The sequence below is a fragment of the Opisthocomus hoazin genome, chromosome 26 (assembly GCF_030867145.1).
Source record: "Opisthocomus hoazin isolate bOpiHoa1 chromosome 26, bOpiHoa1.hap1, whole genome shotgun sequence".
NCBI classification, from domain to species: domain Eukaryota; kingdom Metazoa; phylum Chordata; class Aves; order Opisthocomiformes; family Opisthocomidae; genus Opisthocomus; species Opisthocomus hoazin.
Window position 1 is genome coordinate 5,609,047 of NC_134439.1, and position 21,388 is coordinate 5,630,434.

Genomic DNA, 21,388 nt, shown 5'->3' on the forward strand with positions numbered 1-21,388 from the left:
AGGCACCCAGGGGTGATGCTGGCACCCAGGACGATGCCAACAAACAGGGTACCCAGCCTGGATGCAGGCACCCGGGGGTGATGCTGGTACCCCAGGGTGATGCAGGGACCAGATACCCGTCCTGGATGCAGGCACCCAGGGGTGATGCTGGCACCCAGGATGATGCCAACAAATGGGGTACCCAGCCTGGATGCAGGCACCCAGGGGTGATGCTGATACCCCAGAGTGATGCAGGGACCAGGCACCCAGCCTGGATGCAGGCACCCGGGGGTGATGTGAGCACCCTAGAGTGACGTGGGCTCCGCAGGGCGATGCGGGCACCCCCGGGAAGGGGCCGAGCTGAGAAGCTGAAGCGCAGCAGCCCCGAGTCCTTTGCAGAAGACGTGGGCCAAGATCTGAGACCACGGTCACCGCCACCGGTCGTGCCACCTCCGCGTGCGGGGGTGAAGGGCTTCTCCCCAAGAGCGTGGGCAAAGCCCCCCGCGCGGGCCGGGGTCCCTTCCCCCGGCTGGGCAGCCCCTCCATTTCTTATAAACGCCTCTGGCGATGCTGCCCCGTGACACGGCAGCTCTGGGGCTTGTGGTTGAACCCCAGGGCTCCGGCTTTGACTCACACCGGATCCGCAGCCGAGAGGGGCCTTTCGGCGCCCACGGCTGGAAAGAAACGCTCACCCGGGCACGAGAGCCGGGCGCTTCCTCGCAGCGCCGTTTCCTATAAACCCCGACGGAGGGGAGCTGGGCCGAGCCGGGGGTCCCCTGGAGCCGTGGGGATCCTTCCAGCCCGGTTTGGGGGGGATCAGCTTGTCCACGCGGGTGATCCCCACGAGCGTACGGAGCCCGTCAGCGGGCGAAGTCAAAAGGAGCGAGCAACACCCAGGGCAAGGCATCAGCACAACCCTTACTAGACATCAGAGAATCCCCCTGGGCAGCACCCGCAGCTGGGGACGCTGGGCTGTCACCGCCGTCCTCCCTTGCCTGGAGCTGGCCCCGAATGCCCGGCGATGGGGCAGGAGCCCCCCAGGTCCCCCTCCCCGCGCCGCAGGACCCAGCCGCGGGAGAAAGCGGCCCCGGCGCGGCGAGAGCTGCTGCATTTTTCCCCTAAATGAGGGAAACGGCGAGAAAAGAGAAAAAAAAAAACCCCAAACCCCGAAAGCCTGCTGGAAAAAGAAACTTTTCAGCCGGCCCAAAATAAGAGGGGTTTTTTTTTGCTGGGAATTAAAAAAGAAAGTTGCCTCATAGGGAACGGCGAGGTGTGACCCCGCTGCGAGGCCGGGGTGGCACCGGGGACGCCGGGGGACGCGGAGCCAGTCCACAGCCATGGGTGGGGAGCACGGCGCGGGGTGGGGAGGGGGCTGCCCACACACGGGCAGCGCGGGGGGATGATGCCCCGTGCAGCGGCTGTGACATCCCTGGGGTTTCGGGGTGACAATCCCCCCCCTCGGGGGTTCTCCTTCCGCCCTTGGGGCAGGATGGGGGGGCCGGACCCCAGCCCCTGCCACCGCGGGAAGCCCCCCACCACCCGGCCTTCTCGGAGCTGACATGGGGAAGGCTCGTCCCTTGTCACCGCAGCCGGCCCAGCCAGGTCGCAGCGGGGACCTGGTGGCTCCAGGCCGATGCCTGACCCCCGCCAAGCCCCCCTGAGCCGCAGTGTGGGTCCTCCCCCCCCTGCTGCCAGCGGGACCCCCACGCCAGACCCCCCCTGAGACGGCCACCACCTCGTCCCGGTCCCCAGACTCTGCTGCGGGGAGTGGGGGGTGATGCCGGTGGCAGCGGGGGGGATGCTCTTGGCCACCCGGTGCCCTGCCCTGACCCATGGGGACAGCAGGGCCACGTCCTGTCCCCCCCAGCCCCCCCCTCAGCACCCTTGGGGCAGGGCAGCTGCACCAGTGTGGGTTTGGGGACCAGGACCGTAGCGGGGAGGAAGGGGGTGCCACAGGTGGGTGGCATCACGGCTCCCAGAGCCCTGCGAGGTGTTCAGGCACCCAAGGTGGGCACCCGTTTCAGCCCCCCCCCCTCCCCGCCCCAGGCTTAAAGCCCTGCCGCCCCGGGGGGGTGAGGGCGAGACCAAAACCACAACCCAGCGCTGCGGTTTGCAGCTCCCTCCGGCAAGGTGCCGGGGAGGCGACGGCACCCGGGGGGGGTCGGAGGAAACGGGGCCACACACCCACCCCCCACCCCCCCCCCGGGCAGCCCCCCTCGCCCCGCGCACCGGGCGGCGGAGTCGCAGCGGGGTGGGTGAGGGAAACTGAGGCACGGGGGCGTGGGGGGCATCAGTGGGATCTGGTCCCTCTCGCAGCGGGGAGGGCTCGGGGTTTCCCCAGGCAGAGTGGGGCTGAGGTTGGGTGGTCCCCACGGCTGAAGTGGGGGTGTGGGGGGGGGCGATGAGCCTGCATCCTGCTCGGGGACGTGGTGAGCTGCTCGGCCCCGGTAATGCAGCGTGGCACGGCCGTCGAGCACCAAGCCTCGGGTGCCCCGTGAGCACGAGGCATCCTGGGGCCACCGCCAGCCCTTCGTGTCCCCCCCCAGCAAGGGCAGCCCCCAGGCAGCGGCTTCGGAGGCGAATGCCCCAAACTCGGGGCGCCAGGCCCCCCAAACTCAGATGAGCATCACGGACTCAGGACGGGGACGCATCTCCCCTGGGTGACACACGTCCCAGAGTCCCCGCACGGCCCAGGAGCCGGGGAGGGGCTGGTGTTTTGGGGGGTCCGGGGGTCCCCGCGCCCCGGGGGAGCCCAGCGCCCTCCTGACTCAGCGGCAGCCGCCCCCGGGGTGCTGAGTCGGCGGCGGGATGAGTAACGGCACCCGCAGTTTGACGTTTATCACGTGATTTCAAAAAAAAAGAGCGAGGAGCCGGGAGGGGAGAGTGGGTGGCGGGAGAGGGTGGGGGCCAGGCACCCCCTGCCCACCTCTGGGCCCCCCCCTCCACCCTTCTCCCACCGCATTTCCAGTCCAAACTGGTGGATGGGTGGAGGAGCCTGGTCACCCTCGACGCCACCCTGGGTGCGGATCAGGCCTCGTCCCCAGGTGGGTGCAACCCCCCCACCCCCCAGTTTGCTCATTTTGGGACTCTCACCTGCAGCGTTGTGTCCCCGTGGGGGTCACCGCGCACCCCCCCAGCTCGGCTCCCTCGGTCCCTCGCTGCCCAGCACCCCGGAGCTGGTGGTGCCCGGCCGTGGGGCCCGATCCAGCTCAGCCCTGGGCAGGGGCTGCTCTCCCCCCCCCTCCCCGCCAGACGCAGAGATCAGCTTGCGATAACGCCCGCTGCTGCTGCTGCTTCGCCGGAGGCACGGAGCTATCTCCTTCACACCATCGCCCCGCAGCCTCCTGTGCCGCAGCGGCTGGGAACCGGCTCCGCGCCCTGCTCAGGGCTGTGCTCGAGGAGCTGGGACAGAGCACATCCCCCCCCGGCCTCCTGCAGCCTTCCCCAGGCAGAGAGGCCAGAGGACGGTCACAACTCATCACATGGATGCTCCCAGGCAGCAAGGCCAGAGGATGGTCACAACTCATCACACAGATGCCACCAGGCAGCAAGCCCAGAGAACGGTCACAACTCATCACACGGATGCCCCCAGGCAGAGAGGCCAAAGGATGGTCACAACTCATCACATGGATGCCCCAAGGCAGAGAGGCCGGAGGACGGTCACAATTCGTCACATGGATGCCCCAAGGCAGAGAGGCTGGAGGACGGTCACAACTCATCACACGGATGCTCCCAGGCAGGGCCAGGGATTCCCCAGGAGCAGCCCAGTTTAAGGGTGTCTCAGCGCTGAGGTCGGGCACCCGGACCCCCGTAGGGTGCAAAATCAGCCGAGGGCCCCGCGGGGCCGGCCCTGACCCCCAGCCCGCAGGCAGGGAGGCTGTAGGTCCTACAATAACACGGAGGAGCGGGTCCCCAAGGTGCTGCCAGAGCAGTGTCGGGGGGGATGGGGCACAGGGCAGACCCTTCCCCAGGTTACCCAGGAGCACCCTCACCCCCGGGGACCCTGAACCCAGTTGGGTCTCCCCACCCCGCTGGTTTGCTGGCATCGTTAGGCGGGAGAAGCGCGGCCGCTAACGAGGTCGAGCGTGAGCAGGTGACGGAGGCGCGAAGCCCGGCTGCCCTCCGCGGGCTCCGCCGGCGAGGCTCAGTGCCCATCACCCCGGCGTCGTGCCCATGGGCACCTTCGCCGCCCCGGCTCCCCCCCCGCGCCGCCCCGCTCGGCGTTCCCTTACCGGGCACCTCGCCGGTGGCTTCTGCCACCATCGTGTCCCTGGCACCTTTTGGGGCCACGCGCTCTCCCCCCCGGCTCCCCTCGCCTGGATAACGGGGACGGGCAGGGCTGCTCCGAGCAGGGGTCTCGTGGGGGGCCCCCATGTCCACTTCCCCCCCGCTGTGTCTCACCCCGGGGACATCCAGCGTCACCAGGGTGAGTGGCACGGCGTCATCCCACCGTGCCACGAGCCGCTGGCATCACAGCAGCCACGACCCCCCTGTGCCCACCCCACGGACCCCCCAGGCCTGGGACAAGCGCCGCGGCGTCAGGGTTTGGCCGTGTCCCCGCCATCACCCCCGGGGCCGGCGATGATTTTTTTTTGTTTGTTTTGCTTTGGATTGTCCCATTTCTTGTCACCCACCGGGCCAGTAAACCCGAAACGTGCCGCCGTGCCGGGAACGGGGTTACCCGCAACGGGCACCCCGAACCCTCTCACCCCCGCGGCCGCCCCGCTGAGCCCTGGCGACACGAGTTGGCCGGATGCCCCGGTGCCAGGCTCGTCCCCTGCCCCGTCCCCAGCCCCCCGGGGGGGCACCCATAGCCCGGACACCCCCCCTCCCTCGCTGGGGACCCAAAGAGAGGAGACGGCTTCGGCCCCCCCACGGCGTTTCGGGTGCTGGAAAGGTTTTATTGGGGTCGGTGGCGTTGCGGAGAGCGCGGGTCCCTCTGCCCGGGGGGTCCCGCTGCAGCGGGGGGGCCGCACCCGGCCGAGCCCCTTGGGGTGCATGGGGGGTGCGCACCGTGGTATGGGGGGGACATGCAGCGCGGAGCGGCTCAGCGGGGGGGCACAGTGCTGTGGACCCCCCCTCTCCCGGCAGCTTTGAGGTAGATTGAACGTGGGGGGGGACGGGGCTGGGGGGCTCAGGGTGAGCAGCCACCTGCAGCCCCAGGTGAAAGCAGGGGGGGCCCGGGGGGTGTGGGGGGCTGCCGGGGGGCTGCGCTGTCCCCACGCTGGGGGTATGAGGGTCAGGGAGAGCCCCAAGCCACAGAGCCCAGTGCAATGCGGGGGGGGGGAGGGCTCCATGCTGCGCCTCAGGGTTCATTTCTCAGCAGCATCGTTGTGGGGAGGGGGAGAAATGGGGAGGGGGGGGGTGCTTTTAATGTAAAAGAGTGGAAAGACGCTTGAACCGGCGGGACGAGATGAGGGGGACCAAGAACAAGCAGCCGCCCCCCCCACTCCCACCCCCCCTAACCCAAGGAACAGGGGAAGGGGCAGCCCCTTCCCTCACCTGCTTCCTGGGGGCCCGATCCGGGACCCGGCCCCTCGAATCCTCCCTGAGATCAAGCAGTGACACCCACGGGCGCAGCTGACACCCACGGGCGCAGACAGGTCCCCTCCAGCCGCCGCCCGGGACGGCGTTGTCCTGGCACCCCCCCGATTCGAGCATCCCAGCCCGGCGCAGAGGCAGGGACGGGGCGAGGCGGGAGCGGAGGACCCCACATACGGGGGGGCCGGGGGGCTCCGGGGTAAGGGTGGGCTCAGTCTTTCCGTAGCTACTGAAGGCTTGGAGGTATTTCGGGGGCCGTGTCGCCCCTCGTGTGTTTTCATGCAGCATCCAAAGCCCGGGGAGGCGGCGGGGGGGGAGGCTCAGATCTTGCTGTTCTCCAGGTGCGAGTCGATGTGCTTCACCAGGGCATCGTCCGGGTAGCCGATGGGGAAGGCCAGCTGGCACAGCGGGCAGCTCCGCACCTCCGAGTCCGCCGTCTCCAGCAGCAGCTGCGGTCAGAGACGGGGAAACTGAGGCACGCCGCTGGCTGACCGCCCCACCTGCCTGGTGGTGGTGGTGGGGGGGGGGTTTCCTCGCCTCTCCCCAACCCTGCCCACCGTCTTCAACCCACCGCAACGCATCCCCGGGGAGGGGGGGGGGTTCCCCGCTTACGTTGATCGAGGGCCAGGACTGCGCGTGCTCTGCCCGGGCGTAAGCTGCGGCCGTCCGGTGCACGGCGTCGGCGTCGGGGAAGCCGGCGCAGAAGGAGGCACAACGGATGGCCCCCGCCTCGGGGCTGGGGGGGCTGGGCAGCGCCCACTCCTCTTCATCCGACGATTGCTTCTCGAAGCGCATGTGCTCCTCGAAGGGCTGGCGGGCGCTCAGGGGGGCCCCCGTGCCCCCCAGGTACACCTCGCCGTAGGGCCGGTGCTTGGGGAGCGTCGAGGCTTCGGGCTGGAGCCAGAGCGAGCGGCTCTGCTGGTACAGGGCCACGTTGCTCACCTCCGAGTAGCTGCGACGGCCCTGGAAGCCGGCTTTGACGTGGCGGCTGGAGGGTTTGGCGTAACCCAGCTCCATCCTCTCACCGGGCAGCCGGTGCGGCGACGCCGAAGCAGGCGACGGGCATGGCGGCGGGGCCGGAGACCGGCGCTGCTGGGCGGGCGACTGGTTGGAGGGGGGCACCGGGGACCGGCGTTGCTGGGCGGGGGACTGGCAGGGGCCGGGGGCTGGCGAGCGGCGTTGCTGGGCCGGCGACTGGCTGGGGGGTCCCGGCGAGCGGCGTTGGAGCGCTGGCGACTGGCACTGGGGTGCCGGCGAACGCCCCGGCGGAGCGGGCGAGGGGCACTGCGGGGCGGGCGAGCGGCGTTGCTGGGCTGGGGAATGGCACTGGGACAGCGGGGAGTGGCGCTGGCCTGCAAAGTGAAACGGGGAGGGGGGGGAAGCACAGAAAATACCCCCCCACACACACCCCACCATCAGCTTGGCAGCACAGACCCCTCGTCAGCTGTGTGCATCCCGGACGGACAGAGGGATGCTCCCCGGGAGGGATGCTCCCTGGGCGGGATGCTCCCCGCAGGAGCTCAGCACCGGCCGGAGGATGACGGCAGCCAGTGTGGTCCCCCCGTTTTTTGCCTCCCAGCCCCGTCCGGCCGTGGGGTGCAGCCCCCAGGGCCCCCCCTTACCGCCGTTGAGGCTCTTCTCCTGCAGCAGGGCACGGAGGATCTGGCTCTGCAGGGAGCTGAGGTTCCTCAGGCGGCACAGCTCCTCCGTCAGCTCCGTGTAGGCCAGCGCCAGGTTCACCCTGCGGCAGGGACGAAGCGTCACCGAGGGCGAAACACCCTTGGTCCCCCGACCCGGGGGGGCCCCCTGCCATGGGGTGCCATGGGGTGCACCCATAACAAACCCAAATTCAGTTTTTTAACTCAAAAGTGAAAAGTTGCGTCCGTGCACCGCACGGCATCGTACCCGCGGCCGCCCCGCGCACCGGGAGCAGCCGGGAGCGGGAGGGAGGTGGGTGCTGCGCTCCCCGCCACAGCTCTCGGAGGCCCTGACAAAGTCATCAATTTTTCCCCAACTTCGGTGTCGCTTTTCAAAACCATATTCTCTGCGGTGATGCGAAGGGAGAAGCCGTCTCCCGAGGGCCCCGCGGGGCTGGGGGCTCAGCGCGTCCTCCTGCGCCGCGCGCGGGGAGTTCAGCTGAGCCGTTGTGACACCCCGGGGACCTGGGAGACGCCGCTCGTAACAGCAGCCGACAGGTCTGCCCCTGCCCGCCCTCCTGTCATCTCTTCGGGGGCAGGGGGGGAGGAAAAGAAGAAAAAGAAAAGAAAAAAAGCAAAAAGAGAGAAGAAGAAAATAAGAAAAAAAAAAAAAAAGAAAAAGAAGAAAAAGAAAAGAAGAAAAGAGAAAAGGTAAAAAGAAAGAAAAAGGAAAGCAAAAAAAGAGAGAAAAAGAGAAAGAAAAGAAAAAGAAGAGAGAAAAAGAAGAAAAAGAAAAAAGCAAAAAGGTAAAAAGAGAGAAAAAGAAAATAAGCAAAAAAGTGAGAAAAAGAAGAAAAAAGAAAAAGTAAAAGGAGAGAAAAAGAAAAGCAAAAAAGAGAGAAAAAGAAAAAAGAAGAGAGAAAAAGAAAAAGAAGAGAGAAAAAGAGAGAAAAAGAAGCAAAAGAGAAAATGAACAAGAAAATGAGAGAAACAGAAAAGCAAAAAAAGAGAGAAAAAGAAAAAGAGAAAAAGAAAAAAGAAAAAGAAGACAGAAAAAGAAAAAGAACAGAGAAAAAGAAGTAAAAGAAAAGAAAGAAAAAGAACAAGAAAATGAGAGAGAGAACAAGAAAAGAAAAAGAGAACAAGAGCAAAAGTGAAAAAAGAAAAAGCAATGAAAAAGAGAAAAAGGAAGAAAAAGAAAAGAAGAAAAAAGATAAAGAGGAAACAGAAAAGAGGAAAAAGAGAAGAAAAAGAAAAGAAGAAAAAATAAAGAAAACCGAGAAAGAAAAAGAAAAGAAAGTGAAAAAGAGATGTAAAGAAAGAGAGACAGAGAGCCCTTTCCCCAGCCGGGTCCCCACGCCACGTCCCCAGGGTCCCCACGGCCCTGCCAGGGCGGCACCGAGGACTCGAGCACCCAGGGACACCCCCGGACACGACTCCCCCCAGACCCCCCCCGCACTGGCTCCCACCTCCCCTGCCTCAGTTTCCCCTCCGCGGCCCATCGCGGGCACCCAGCTCCCAGCCCGGGACCCCGCACAGAGCCCGTGGTCGCTCCCCAGTGTGCTTGGGGGTGGTCCCCGCTCCTCCAGCCTCGCCACTGGGGTCCCCCCCCATGGCCCCCCCAAAGTCACGCTGAGGCGCAGGGAGGAAGCGTCAAAACCACAACGCTGGGGCAGGGGAGCGAGTGGTGCTAGGGTGTGGGGGGGGGGGACGGGACACAGCAAGCAGCCCCCCCCTCTCAGAGCACCCTACGGGACCCCCCACCTGCATGGGGAGGAGGGCAGAGACCTCCCCCGTGGGTCCCCCCTGCAGCTGGGGGGGGGTCTGCGAGGCCTTTTGGGAGGTTTGGTGTTGGAGGGAGGGAGGGAAAGATGAGGTGGGGGGGGTGTCTTGGTGCCCCCCACCCCCCCAAAAAACGCTCCGCTTCAGGGCACGCGGTGGGGTTTGGATACGCACCCGCAGATAAGCCCTGAGAACAAAACAGCCGCCGAAAACCCGGCTGGACCCCACGGGACCCCCCCGCACCGTGGGTGTCCCCCCTCCACCCCTGGGGGCCTGGCAGGACCACCGACCTCCTCCTTGTCCCCGGATAGGGATGCTGGGGTGGGGGTGGACGGACAGCGGGGCTGCCAAGTGTCGCTGTGACCCCCAAAGTGAGGGGTTGGGGGGCAATGTGTGCCCCCCCTATCAAAAAGCACGCAGTGAGGGGGTGCAAGACCCAGCTGGGGGAGGCTGTGCCGCTCCCCCCCCCCAAATGGTACCCATCACCCACGTTACCGGTACCCAGAGAGATGCAAACCACATCACACACCCCCCCCCCCCCCAAGCACCCCAGAAACCCACGGGGGGGACACACGACACACACACACACCCACCTCGGGCGGGGGGAAAAGTGTGGGTGCTGGCCAGGGTGCAGACCCCCCCCTCGGCGGGGTGGGGTGCGAGGAAGGGGTGACCTCGAGTCGCGGGTGGTAAACACGAAGCCGGCGGAGATCGAAATAAAAAGCAAGGAACCGCAGGCACCGCCGGGCTGGGGGGGGGCGGGGGGGTGCTGGGCATGACCCCCAGCAGCTGCTGGACCCCCCCCCTTTGCCGCAGGGTTGGGGGAGCTGGGGACGTCCCAGCCCGGGGCAACCATGGGTGCAAAAATTCATTCAATCCCATCAAATCCCACCAAAACGGTGTCGGCATGGGGGCTGGGGGGGGTGGTGCTCTGACCCCCCTGCACCCAGCACCCCCCCCCCGCTTTCGGCACTGCGTCACCCCTGGGTGGTGATGTCCCAGGGAGGGGGTCCTGCGAAGAACCAGGACCCCCTTGTCTCTTACCAGCCCCCCGGTACCCCCCACCCTGCTCCCCAGGCCTCACCCCAAGAAAGTGCAAGCGGGAGCGGCCGGGACCTCCAAAAGGACAACAAAAAACAGATAAAAGCAAGAAAAAAACTCAAAAAAGCCATAAAAAAAGGGGGGGGGGGCACAGCGGCACGCTGACGCCAGCCAGCAAAGGCGCCCGGAGATGGAAAGCGCCGATAAGGCACCTTTCACACCAAAAAAAGTGGTGGAGAGAAGAGGTTACAGACAGACAGAAAGAGCTGCATGGCCGGGGAGGGGGGACGGTGCCCCCAGGCCGGCGGGCGAGGGGCGCGGAGCCAGCCCTGCCTCAGTTTCCCCGCCCCGACCTGGAGAAGTCGGGCTGAAAAGCAAGGGGAATTGGGGAAATGTTAGTGTGTATATATAATATATATTATATATTTTATATATATTATACTTTATTGTATTATGTAATTTTTATTTATGTTTTTATATTTTTATATATACACACACTTTTTAATACATGTTTAATATTTTATATATAATATATATTATATGTAATATATATAAAATATATAATATATAAAAAGGATATATACTATATAATATATAGAAGTATTATATAAATATACAATATATATTATAAAATATATATTATATATTTGTATATTATATATTATATGAATATATTAATAAGATAAATAATAAAATAAATAAAATAATATATAACAGATAATATATAAAAATATATTAAGTGTGTGTATATATAAAAAATATAAAAACATAAATAAAAAATTATAAAATATATTTTTTATATATTAAAAAAGTGTGTGTATATATATGTATTTGGAGACTTATTTCGCAGTGGGGGGGGGGATATTGCGGGGATGGGGCCAGGGAGAGGGGGCTCCCGCCATGGTGGTGGGGGGTGGCACGGGTGGGCGAGCTCAGCTCTGCCGGCTGCGAAAAATAACGTGAAGGACGGTGGGGAGGGGTATCGGGGGACCCCCCCGGGGTGCGCAGTGGAGAGACGGGGTGACAGCCGCACCCCCCAGGGACAGCCCCCCTGAGCCCCCCGCGCTGATCCACGCCGCGGAGACAAGAAATGGCGAAAGCGTCCAACACCTCGGGAAAAAGGAGGTAACGGGGGGGGGAGCCCCCCCCGCACCCCAGCACCTTCCGTCCCCGCGCGTCACCTTCCATCCGTCCACGGCTCGGCGGGGGCTGCCAGCCCCCACCCATCACCCCCGGTCTGGGGGGGCCAGGGCTGTGAGGCGGGGTGAGGACGGCGGGGTAACGAGGCCGCTGCCTAATTAGAGGGGTACGGCCAGCACCAGCGCAGAGCTGCTCTGCGCGCCCCAAAGCCAGGATCGGTCCCCGGGAGGGTCCAGGGGTCCGGCCACGGAACGCAGCCCCCGCCCGGGCACAGCCACCCCTGACCCCTCCCCGCATCTGGTTGGGGGTCTCAGCTCAAACCCCCAAACCAGGGGTGCTCAGCACCCTGGGGGTGCCTGGATGGAGCCCCCGGCTGCGGCGATGGGGGGCCAGGAAGAGGCGCCAGGGCCAGAGGAGGGAACCCCGGCACCGCGACAGCTCCCCATCGGCGACACGGCGAGACCCCGCTGGCGGGGTTCGGCGCTGAGCTGGAGAAGGGGCAGCCAGCGGCCCCCAGCACCCCGCGCACGCTCCCAGCGCTGCCCAGTGCAGCCAGGCTGGCAGCCCACAGCCCGGCACGGCTGCCCAGCACACCTCGGTGCTGCCCGGTGACGGTACGGTGCGGTACGGTGCCGTATGGTGACAGTACGGTGCTGCATGGTGACGGTACGGTGCCGTATGGTGATGGTATGGTGGCATATGGTGATGATATGGTGCTGTACGGTGCTGTATGGTGACAGCGCGGTGCTTTGTGGTGACGGGACGGTGCTGTACGGTGCTGTACGGTGCGGTACGGTGCAGTACGGTGACAGCACGGTGCTTTGTGGTGACGGTACGGTGACAGTATGGTACTGCACGGTGACAGTACGGTGCTGTACGGTGCGGTACGGTGACGGCGCGGTGACGGCGCGGTCACCACAAGCTGTCAGTGCCCTCTGGAGGCAGTGGCACAGTCGCCCGCCCAGTGCCGCCACCGGACTGCGGCCACCCCGCGCCTGGAGCCCAGCTCAGCTCCAGACCCCGGGGCGCAGCGGGGGCTTTTGGGGGGCAGCACCCTGCCTGCCTGTGGCACCTCAACGGGGGGGACCCCGCGGGGACCCTGCCCCACGCGAAGCCCAGCGGTGCCCGAGCAGAGCACCCTGTGTGCCCCCATCCCTCCCTGCCACGGTGGGGGACACCCCGCCCCCCTCCCCAAGCCCAGCACTCGCCCCAGTCCCCCCCCAGCACTTACTGGTCGTCGCCCACCTTCTTCACCCAGGCCATGTCCCGCTCCGACTGGTCCTGGGGAGAGCAGATGCCCTGTCAGCGCCCGGACCCCCATGCCCCAGGGATGGGTGGGGGTCTCACGGGGGCACCCCCCGTGCCCCGTACCTGCTCCCGGGTGTCCTGCAGGTGCTTCAGCTCCGCCTGCAGCCGCTCGCACTCGGCCTTGAGGTGCTCCTCGCGGTGCTGGGCGCGCTGGGTCTCCTCCCGCGCCGCCTCCAGCTCGGCCTCCAGCCCCCGGCTCTGCCAGCCCCCCGCCCGCTCCAGCACTGCGGGCACGGCACGCCTCAGCACCCCGCCACCGGGCGGGGGTCTCCCGGGGGGTCCCGCAGGGTGGGGAGGGGGTGGCTCACCGTGGGTCAGGCTGGGGTTGGGGTGCAGGGCGAGGAATGGCACCTCCTGCGCCGGCAGCGGGGTGCCCAGCGCGGGGAAGGTGCCGCCGTCCCGCTGCCGCAGCTGCTGCTCCAGGTTCCGGATGCGGCCCAAGTGCGTCTCCACCAGCGCCCGCTGCCCGGGGAGGGGGGAGAGGGCTGAGCCCCGCGGCATCGCGTCCCCTCCCCGGGTTCCCACCAGTCCCCCGGGGTCCCCGCGGAGCTGGTGGCCGTCCCGGCAGGGCAATGGGGGGGGACCAGCCCAGGAGGGGGGGGCACGGTGGAGGTGGCCCCCCCGCGCTGGCAGAGCACGGGACGGGGTGGTGGAAGCCGGGGATGCCCAGTTGCCACCACACACGCGGTGCTGGGATGGGGGGCACGCGCCGTGCCGGAGCCGGGAGCACCCCTCGGCAAGGAGCGGGATGTGACAGGGACAAAGCCGAGCCACGTGCATCCCCACGACCCCCACTGCGGCCCCCCAGCCCTGTGACCCCCACTGCAGCCCCCCCAGCCCTGTGACCCCCACCACGGCCCCCCGGAGCCGGCCCCGGGGTGGGGGCCTGATCCTGCCCATCCCTCTCTGCCCGACACCGCAGGATTTGTCCCGGATTGGGGATTTTGAGCGGTCGGCGGGACAGAGCAGCGCGCTGCCTGGGTGGGGAAGGGGACCCCACCGTCCCCCGCCGTCCCCCGGCACCGGGTCCCGCCGGCACCCACCATCTCTCCCAGCTCCGTCTCCAGGTCAGCCTTCTCCACGCAGAGCTTCTCATAGGCTCGGATCATCTCCTCCAGCTGCTCCTCCCGCTCTTTGCTCTTCTGCAGCTGCCGGGAGGGGGCACGGGGGGGTGGGTGGGCAGCTCGGGGTCCCCCTCCCCGTGTCCCCCCCGGCCCCACTCACCTCGTGCTGGAACTGGTTGAGCTGCTGCTGCAGCGACGCCTTCTCGCTCTTCAGCAGCGACGTCTCCTTGGCCTCGTAGAGCGAGAAGATGTGCTCCTCCCCGAAGTCGCCGATCAGCGGGTACTGCGGGTGCGGGGCAGGGGCGTCAGCGGGGACCCCCGGCCCTCTGCCCCCCCCCCGGCTCAGCCCCCCCCGGCCCCTCACCTTGACCTCGTACATCTTGAGCCGGCGCTTGAGCGTGGAGTTCTCCCTCTCCAGCCCCGTCAGCCGGTTCTTGATGTCGTCGTAGGCGGTGATGAGGGCGAAGTGCGAGGCCGAGCACATCTCGCCCGAGAGGTCGGTGTTGGGGCTGTCCAGCCAGTCCTCGTCCGGCCCCAGCGCCTCCGGCGTCAGGATGCTGATGTCGTCCTCGAACATGGAGTCCATGTCCTGCCTGCGACGGACGGACGGACAGACGGCCGCCGGTGACCGCGGGGCAGGGATGAACCCGGCCGGGGGCAGCCCCGGGAGCCGCGCTGCGGGGACACCGAGCGCAGGACACAGACATCCCGGATGGCTGCCCGAGCTGGCCGGTGGCTGTCCCAGTGTCCCCAGCCGGGACTGGGACGGTACCGGTGTGGCCAGGGCACCGCGTGCGGGTGCCGGGGCTCAGCGCCGCGCTCGCTGCTGGCTCGAGGCGCCTTTTCCCCACGGGCCGGTGGTGCCGAGCCGTGGCAGAGCTGCCGGTGCCGGTGGTTTTTGCGATCCTCGACCGCTCAAAATTCCTCAATTCAGGACAAATCCTGCCGTGCCAGGCGGAGAGGATGGGCAGGATCGGGCCCCCCTCGGGCCAGCCCCCCCAAGCCCAGCTGGGTCCCGGCGGGGTCTGCGGGAGCTCGGCGTGTCACCGGCAGCCAGGCCATCGCCTCCGCGCCCGCCGGGTGGGACGGGGGTCCCAGCACCCCCGCGGCGGGGGACGAGGCCGGGAGCTGGGGCGGCAGCGAGCATCCCTGGGGGGGGACACGGTGGCTTTCCCCACGTGTCCCCCCCCCCGGGAACAAGCGCCAGAAATAGCGGCCGGTGCCGGTGCTTCCCGCCCTCCCACGCCTCCGCGGCGGCACGCAGCCCGCGCCGTGCCCTATATACCGGCACCGCCGCTCGCCCCGTGGGGACCCACCTGCCCCACGACCCCCCCGAGCCGGCCCCGGGGGGGATGCCCGATCCTGCCCATCCCTCTCTGCCCGGCACCGCAGGATTTGTCCCGGATTGGGGATTTTGAGCGGTCGAGGCTCCCAAAAACCACCGGCACCGGCAGCTCTGCCACGGCTCGGCACCACCGGCCCGTGGGGAAAAGGCGCCTCGAGCCAGCAGCGAGCGCGGCGCTGAGCCCCGGCACCCGCACGCGGTGCCCTGGCCGCACCGGTACCGTCCCAGTCCCGGTTGGGGACACTGGGACAGCCGCCGGCCGCACGCAGCCGCGCCGGCTCGGGCAGACATCCGGGAGCCGCGGCCGCACAAATAATTCATAGCGCGAAGCCAGGAGGGGAGGTGATTTCTGCAGGGTGACGGGGGGGGACACACACGACGCAGCCCGGCCCCCCCGAGCCACCGCTGGAGCACCCGCTGCCACCCCCATCCCCGCTCTGCCCCGCGGGGACACGGTGACCCCCCCTCAGCCCGGGCCGGGCAGTCGTGGGCTGTCACAGCCGCTGCTGGGACGGGGACAAATTCCCCAGCGCTGCGACCCCTCCTCTGTCCCCCCGCCCCCCGTGACGGCCTTACACCCCCCCGGCAGCGATGGAGGGGACCCATCGGGGTGCAGGGAGGGCACCGTGAGCAGTGTTATCCCCCCTGGGGAAACTGAGGCACACCGTCAGCCAAGATGAGACCCCCCCACAAGCCCCTGGTGACCCCCACAAGGCAAAACCCCAGGAGTCATGGGGCCGGTGGGTGCCCGGACCCCTGCCCGGGGGCACCACGTGGGGTGGAGGGGGAGCCCCCAGCGCCAAGCGGGGCCGGGACCCTCTCCCTCCCCGACACACAGGGCCTGCCGCTCCCCAAGCCGTGCCTCAGTTTCCCCACCGGCACCGTGCCGCGACACCTGCCTGGCAGCGGGCCCCGGGCGCGGGGCGAGGCGGTGCGGGCTGGGCAGGGCTGCGGCGCAAGGCACGCGCGGTCTCAGGCGTCGGCGGCGCGGGCGGGGAGCCGCGGCGGGTGGGAGCTCAGGACATCAACCACCAGAGGGTCAGCGGGAGACGGCGCCGCCGTCATTAGGTTCCAGGGTTAACGGCGGCGATCCCCACGGCACCGCAGCACCTACGCTCCCTCCGCGTCGCCGGCGGTCGGCCCTTCCTCGAGGCCTACGAATGCCTTCAAAGAGACCGAAAATGGGGCTGCGGCTCCCCGGCAGCAGGACCCCGCGGGAGGGCTCGGCCGGTGAGCGGGAGCTCGTCGCCCCGGTGCGCCGGCGGCGACCGGAACAGGCTGCGCCTGGCAGCGGGTGCCACTGGGGAGAGGTCATTTGGGGAGGGGTCCGGGCCCCCCCACCCACGACCCTGCTCGGGGGGTCTGGGAGGATGCGCTGGGTGGGACCAAGCCCCCCACTGCCCCTGCCCCGGGGGGCTGCGAGCGGGACGAGCCCCCTCCTCACTGCTGCCACCTCCCCGGGGGTGCGGGGGTCTCTCCGTGTCGGGGGGCTGCGGGGGGGGGGAGCTGCTGGAGGCCAGGACGCGGGTGGCACCAGGCCACGGTCCCGGGTGGGCGCGGACGGGCTGCAGGGCCGCGGGCGGAGGGGGCCGGGGGTGCCCCCCCCCTCGCTGAGCCCGGGCGGGGGTCGCGGGCAGCGGCGGGGCGGGGCTGGGCCCGGTCTGCGGCGGCCTCCGGTACCCCCCCCCGCACCCCCTCCATACCCACTCCCCCCCGCGACCCCGGCCCGGTGCCGCACCGCGCTGGGGGGCTCCGGGCAGGGCTCGGGAAGGGGGGGGACGGACTGGGGCGGGGGGGGGGGGGGGGTCCGGGGCGGAGCCGGGGCTGGAGCCGCGGGTGAGGGCGGCCGGGGGAGACGGGGATGGGGATGGGGACTGGGATGGAGACTGGGATGGGGATGGAGATGGGGAAGGGGACTGGGATGGGGCTGGAGATGGGGAAGGGGATGGGGACGCGATGGGGTCGGAGGAGGCCGGGAGCCGCCGGGTACCGGGGCCGGGGGGGCCCGGGGGGGTGCTCGGGCGGCCCGGTTCCCCCCTCCCCTCCCCGCGGCCCCGGCCCCGCACTCACCGGCGCAGCGATGCGGCGATGCCCGCCGGGATGCGGCTCCTCCCCGCTCCCCGGTCCCCGGTCCCCGGTCCCGGTCCGGCCGCAGCCCCGGCCGCGGCCGCCCCGTTTCTTCCGCTCCGGAGACACCGAGAAACCACGTGGGCACCGGGCGGCCGCCAGCCCCTCCCCCCGCCACGCGCCGGGGCCGCCCCCGGGGCTGCCCCCCCCCCCCCCCCCCATCCCCGGGAGCACGGCAGGGTCCCTGGAGGGGGGGGGATAACGCTGCCCCCCGGTCCCGGACCCCCGCTGCAGCCCCCCGCCACGGGAGCCGCACCCCCTGCCCGGGGGGGTCACACACCGGACCCCAACCCCTTCCTGCGGCCGGGACCCCCCCCCGGGGCTGACCCCGGGACCGGAGCGGGGGGCGGGAGGGGGCTTCTCCCTTCCCGAGGGGGCGATGGCAGAGCAGGGCCGCAGCCACACGCCGGGGGGGCTGGGCTGTCTGTGTCCCCCCCTTCCCTCCCTCCCTGCCCCCCCCGAGAACATTTTATTCCCTGAATTGTTCTCGGAGCCGCTTCCATGATGGAATTACATTTTTTCCCCTCTCTGCGCAGGGTTATTAATAGCTGCTCTCCTTTCGCCGCTGCCGGGGGCTCCGCCGGCGAGTCCCGTGCTCGGGGGGACAGACTCCTGCACCCCCACCCCCACCCCGGGGTGCGGGGCACCGCTGCCAGCCCCGCGCCCACAGCCCCCCCGGCCTGGACGGACGGACCCCCGGCATAGGGCGGATGGACCCACGGTGCTGGCTGACCCCGACGGCACGAGCGTCGCTGCCGAGGCCTCGTCCCCCCCCGCTGGAGGACCTGGGGGGCAATGGGATGGTGGCCATGGCAGGGGGGGCAATGGGATGGTGACCATGGGGGGGGCAATGGGATGGTGACCATGGCGGGGGGGGCAATGGGATGGTGACCATGGGGGGGGCAATGGGATGGTGACCGTGTGGGGGGGGCAATTGGATGGTGACCATGGCGGGGGGGGCAATGGGATGGTGACCATGGCGGGGGGCAATGGGATGGTGACCATGGGGGGGGCAATGGGATGGTGACCATGGCGGGGGGGGCAATGGGATGGTGACCATGGGGGGGGCAATGGGATGGTGACCGTGTGGGGGGGGCAATGGGATGGTGACCATGGCGGGGGGGGCAATGGGATGGTGACCATGGCAGGGGGCAATGGGATGGTGACCATGGGGGGGGGCTTTGCCCCGTCCCTGGGTACCGGGAAACCCCAGCACGGTGCCATCCCGCATCCCGGCCTCGTGTTGGGCGGGGGGGAAAAGGCGTCGGTGCAAAACCGGGCAAAGACAGCGCTCGGCGTCCCCCAGGCCCCCCTCGGAGACCCAAAAAGGGAGCAAAGCCCCCAGGCAGCAGCTCCCGTGGGGGCCCCGGTCCTGGACCCCCCCCTTTCCCGGCGCTATGTTTAGCGCCGCTGCATCATCGCTCGGATGGAGCCCGGCAGAGCACGGCGGTGATTCAGCGCGCGCAGCGTCGCCGGCGGAGAAGCAACGGGGGCTTCGGCGGCGCGGCCGGACCCCCACCCGCCCCAGGCCGGCGTCGGTGGGTACCGCTCGGGGGACATCCAGCACCGGGCGATTCCCACGGCTGGAGCCGGAGCCGGGCGCCGCAATGGGGGTTTTGGGGGGGGGAAACGCGCCGCGAGGCTGGGGAGGTTTGGGGAGGCCGACGGCAGGCGGGCAGCGGGCAGCGGCGAGGCTTCGGCCAGCGAAGCGCGGGTGCTCCCGTTGGGATTTCTGCCAGGGGACCGGCACCTCGCCTTCGGCACACGGCCCGGTGAGGTCAAGCGCTCTGGGGGGGCTGGGGGGGTCGCAGGGTGGCGGGTGAGCCCGAGGGCATCGAACGGGCGCGGGCAGGCAGGAGCCGGGGATTGGGCTCTGCCGCAAACAGGGGCCCAGAAAAATCCCGAGTGCCAGCTCCGGGCTTGGCTGGCGCTGGCAGATTGCTGCAAAGCGCTTTGAAGTGCAAATTAAGGTTTTTCCATCAGGTTCGAAGTTAATTTTGACGCAAGGAAAAGAGCGCGGCCTCGGCTGATGGAGACGGGCGTCGGGCCGGGGATGCGCAGCCCAGGGGGTCGCAGCGGGCAGGGGGACACGGCCCAAGCCCCCCCACCCCGAGGGGCTGCACGCAGGGGCCGGGGCGCAGAAGTTCGCGACGCGGCTGGCGGCCGCCCCAGGAGCTGTCGCGGGGTCGGCAGAGGCTTTCGGGGCAGCAGGGGCGATCCCTGCGATCGTCGCCTGTGTAAACCAGACCCTGGGATTTGGGGTCCCCGTTGCACCCCCACGGCCAAGGCACCGTCCGGGACCGCGGCTCCGGGCAGAGCCGGACCCAGCCCGGCCGCCCCGTGGGATGCTCCGCTCCTTCCCTGCGGATTCCCCAGCAGCCGCCCCGGTGCAGGAGGGATGCCGGGGTGGGGAGGCGAGGGCAGCGCAGGGCATCCCCCCCCCCCCCCCAACCCCCCTGTCGCCTTTTCTCCTGCTCCCAAAAGTTTCTGCAGAGTTTGAAGCCGAGCGCGGCGCGGTCGCTCGCCCACCCTCGCGGCTGCCTCTGGGGTGCTGGGCACCCCGCGACGGGGAGAGCCCTCGACGGCGAGCGCAGGCTCGCAGCACCCGGACGTTTGGGACGCAGCGGTTGAGCGACGCAAGCCCAGCGCGACAGGAACGGCTCTAACGCCGCGTCGCAGCCAGCTTTCACGGCAACCATCGCAAACCCAGGCAGAACCCCTCCCTCCCAGCAGCGTCCGTGCCCGAACGCACCGGGCAGAGCCATCACCGGTCGCTCGCTCTGCAGCGGCCCCGCTCGCCGGCTGCCCCGGGCGGTCGAGCCTGAAGGCAGAGGCACCTGTAAGGGTGCGGGCGGGCAGGGATGCGGGCAGGGATAGAGGCAGGGATAGGGGCAGGGATGCAGGCAGGGTTATGGGCAGGGATAGGGGCAGGGATGCGGGCAGGGATAGGGGCAGGGATAGGGGCAGGGATAGGGGCAGGGATGCAGGCAGGGATAGGGGCAGGGATGTGGGCTGGGATGTGAGCAGGAATGCGGGTAGGGATGCAGGCAGGGATGCAGGCAGGGATAGGAGCAGGGATAGGGGCAGGGATGCAGACAGGGTTATGGGCAGGGATAGGGGCAGGGATGCGGGCAGGGATAGGGGCAGGGATGCGAGCAGGGATGTGAGCAGGAATGTGGGTAGGGATGCAGGCAGGGATGCAGGCAGGGATAGGGGCAGGGATGCAGGCAGGAATACGCGTATGCACCCCATCAGACTTTGCCGTTCATCACCCGGCTTTGCTCGCAGCGGAGGAAACACCAGCAGCCGCCCTCCCGGCCAGGAGTTCCGCTGGCTCCTCCGCTGCTCCCGAATCCTGCTCCAAGCCGCGTTCCTCCACCCCCCGCCATCTCACAGGGGCCTCCACTGCCTGCCCGGGTCGGTCCCTGGTGCTCCCTTCCCCGCTGCCCGGCCGTGCTTCGCCCTGCGGCCGGGGGCTGCCTCCCCCCGCGTTTCCGAGCCGCTCCCCCAGATCCCCATCTTCGCTCCGTAACTGAATTATTGAACTCCAGTGCGTTTCGGGTGCACTGGAGGGCTTGGCAGCTCCATGCACTCCCATGGTCCCCGCGGCAGGGGATGATGGAGACCTGGAGGGGGGACCGAGGGGGGGAGCAATCCCTCCCGACCCCCAGCCTGTAGGAACAGCCCCCGGCACTTGGAGCCTGCAGACTCCCAGGGTTCACCCAAGGCCTGAGCTGCGACAGAAACATCGGTCGAACCCCAAAACGTTGCCTTCCTCATCCTCGGGGACAGTCCCTCATTTGTCACCCCCGTTAACCACACTCAGCAGGAACAAAGGAGCGCGTCAGACCCCTCGGTCCGAGCCTTTGCTCGCCTGAGCAGAATTATTTGGCGCATTTACGGTGGAGGCAGTGCTGGGCTCCTCGGTTATTACCAAAGAACGAGAGCCTGGCTGCCTCTTGGCAGGGGACACTCCAAATCCCCACAGTGACACCCGGCAGCGTGAGCCTGCAGCCGGCTGAGGTTTCCCCTTCCACCCCCACCGGCTCTGGGCACCACCAGGACGGGGCCAAGCAGCGGATTCGTCCCTCGGTTCCTGCTCACCAACAGGATCTGAGGTGGGAACACGGAACTCCGTCCCCAGCCGCAATCACAGGATGTGGCTGTGGAAGCGCTGGTGTGAGCAGAGGGGTCACAGCGGTGCAGCGGCAGCTTTGCGGGGGGAACCTCATCGCCTGCCACCCAGCCGGGAAAACCTCCGACCGCTTTCACAGAATCACAGAATCCCAGCATGGCAGGGGTTGGCAGGGACCTCTGTGGGTCACCCAGCCCAACCCCCTGCCCAAGCAGGGTCACCCAGAGCAGGCTGCACAGCACCGTGTCCAGGCGGGGCTGGAATATCTCCAGAGAAGGAGACTCCACAG

General features: G+C 67.8%; 2 protein-coding genes across 2 annotated transcripts; one reads left to right on the top strand and one right to left on the bottom strand.

The window, feature by feature from the left end:
* Positions 1-4,870: 4,870 nt before the first annotated feature.
* TBKBP1 (TBK1 binding protein 1) lies at positions 4,871-17,026 on the bottom strand. The gene is made up of 11 exons (XM_075443536.1): positions 16,908-17,026; positions 15,733-16,001; positions 13,857-14,081; positions 13,653-13,775; positions 13,472-13,576; positions 12,737-12,890; positions 12,492-12,652; positions 12,352-12,401; positions 7,143-7,261; positions 6,133-6,872; positions 4,871-5,969 (listed from the first exon to the last, which is right to left on the bottom strand). The coding sequence occupies exons 3-11, from the start codon at positions 14,076-14,078 to the stop codon at positions 5,841-5,843; spliced, it is 1,803 nt and encodes a 600-aa protein (XP_075299651.1). The 5' UTR covers positions 14,079-14,081; positions 15,733-16,001; positions 16,908-17,026; the 3' UTR covers positions 4,871-5,840.
* Positions 15,569-19,630, top strand: LOC142364255 (uncharacterized). Its single transcript, XM_075443562.1, has 5 exons — positions 15,569-16,067; positions 17,501-17,767; positions 18,271-18,502; positions 18,948-19,201; positions 19,449-19,630. The coding sequence occupies exons 1-5, from the start codon at positions 15,569-15,571 to the stop codon at positions 19,628-19,630; spliced, it is 1,434 nt and encodes a 477-aa protein (XP_075299677.1).
* Positions 19,631-21,388: the final 1,758 nt, after the last annotated feature.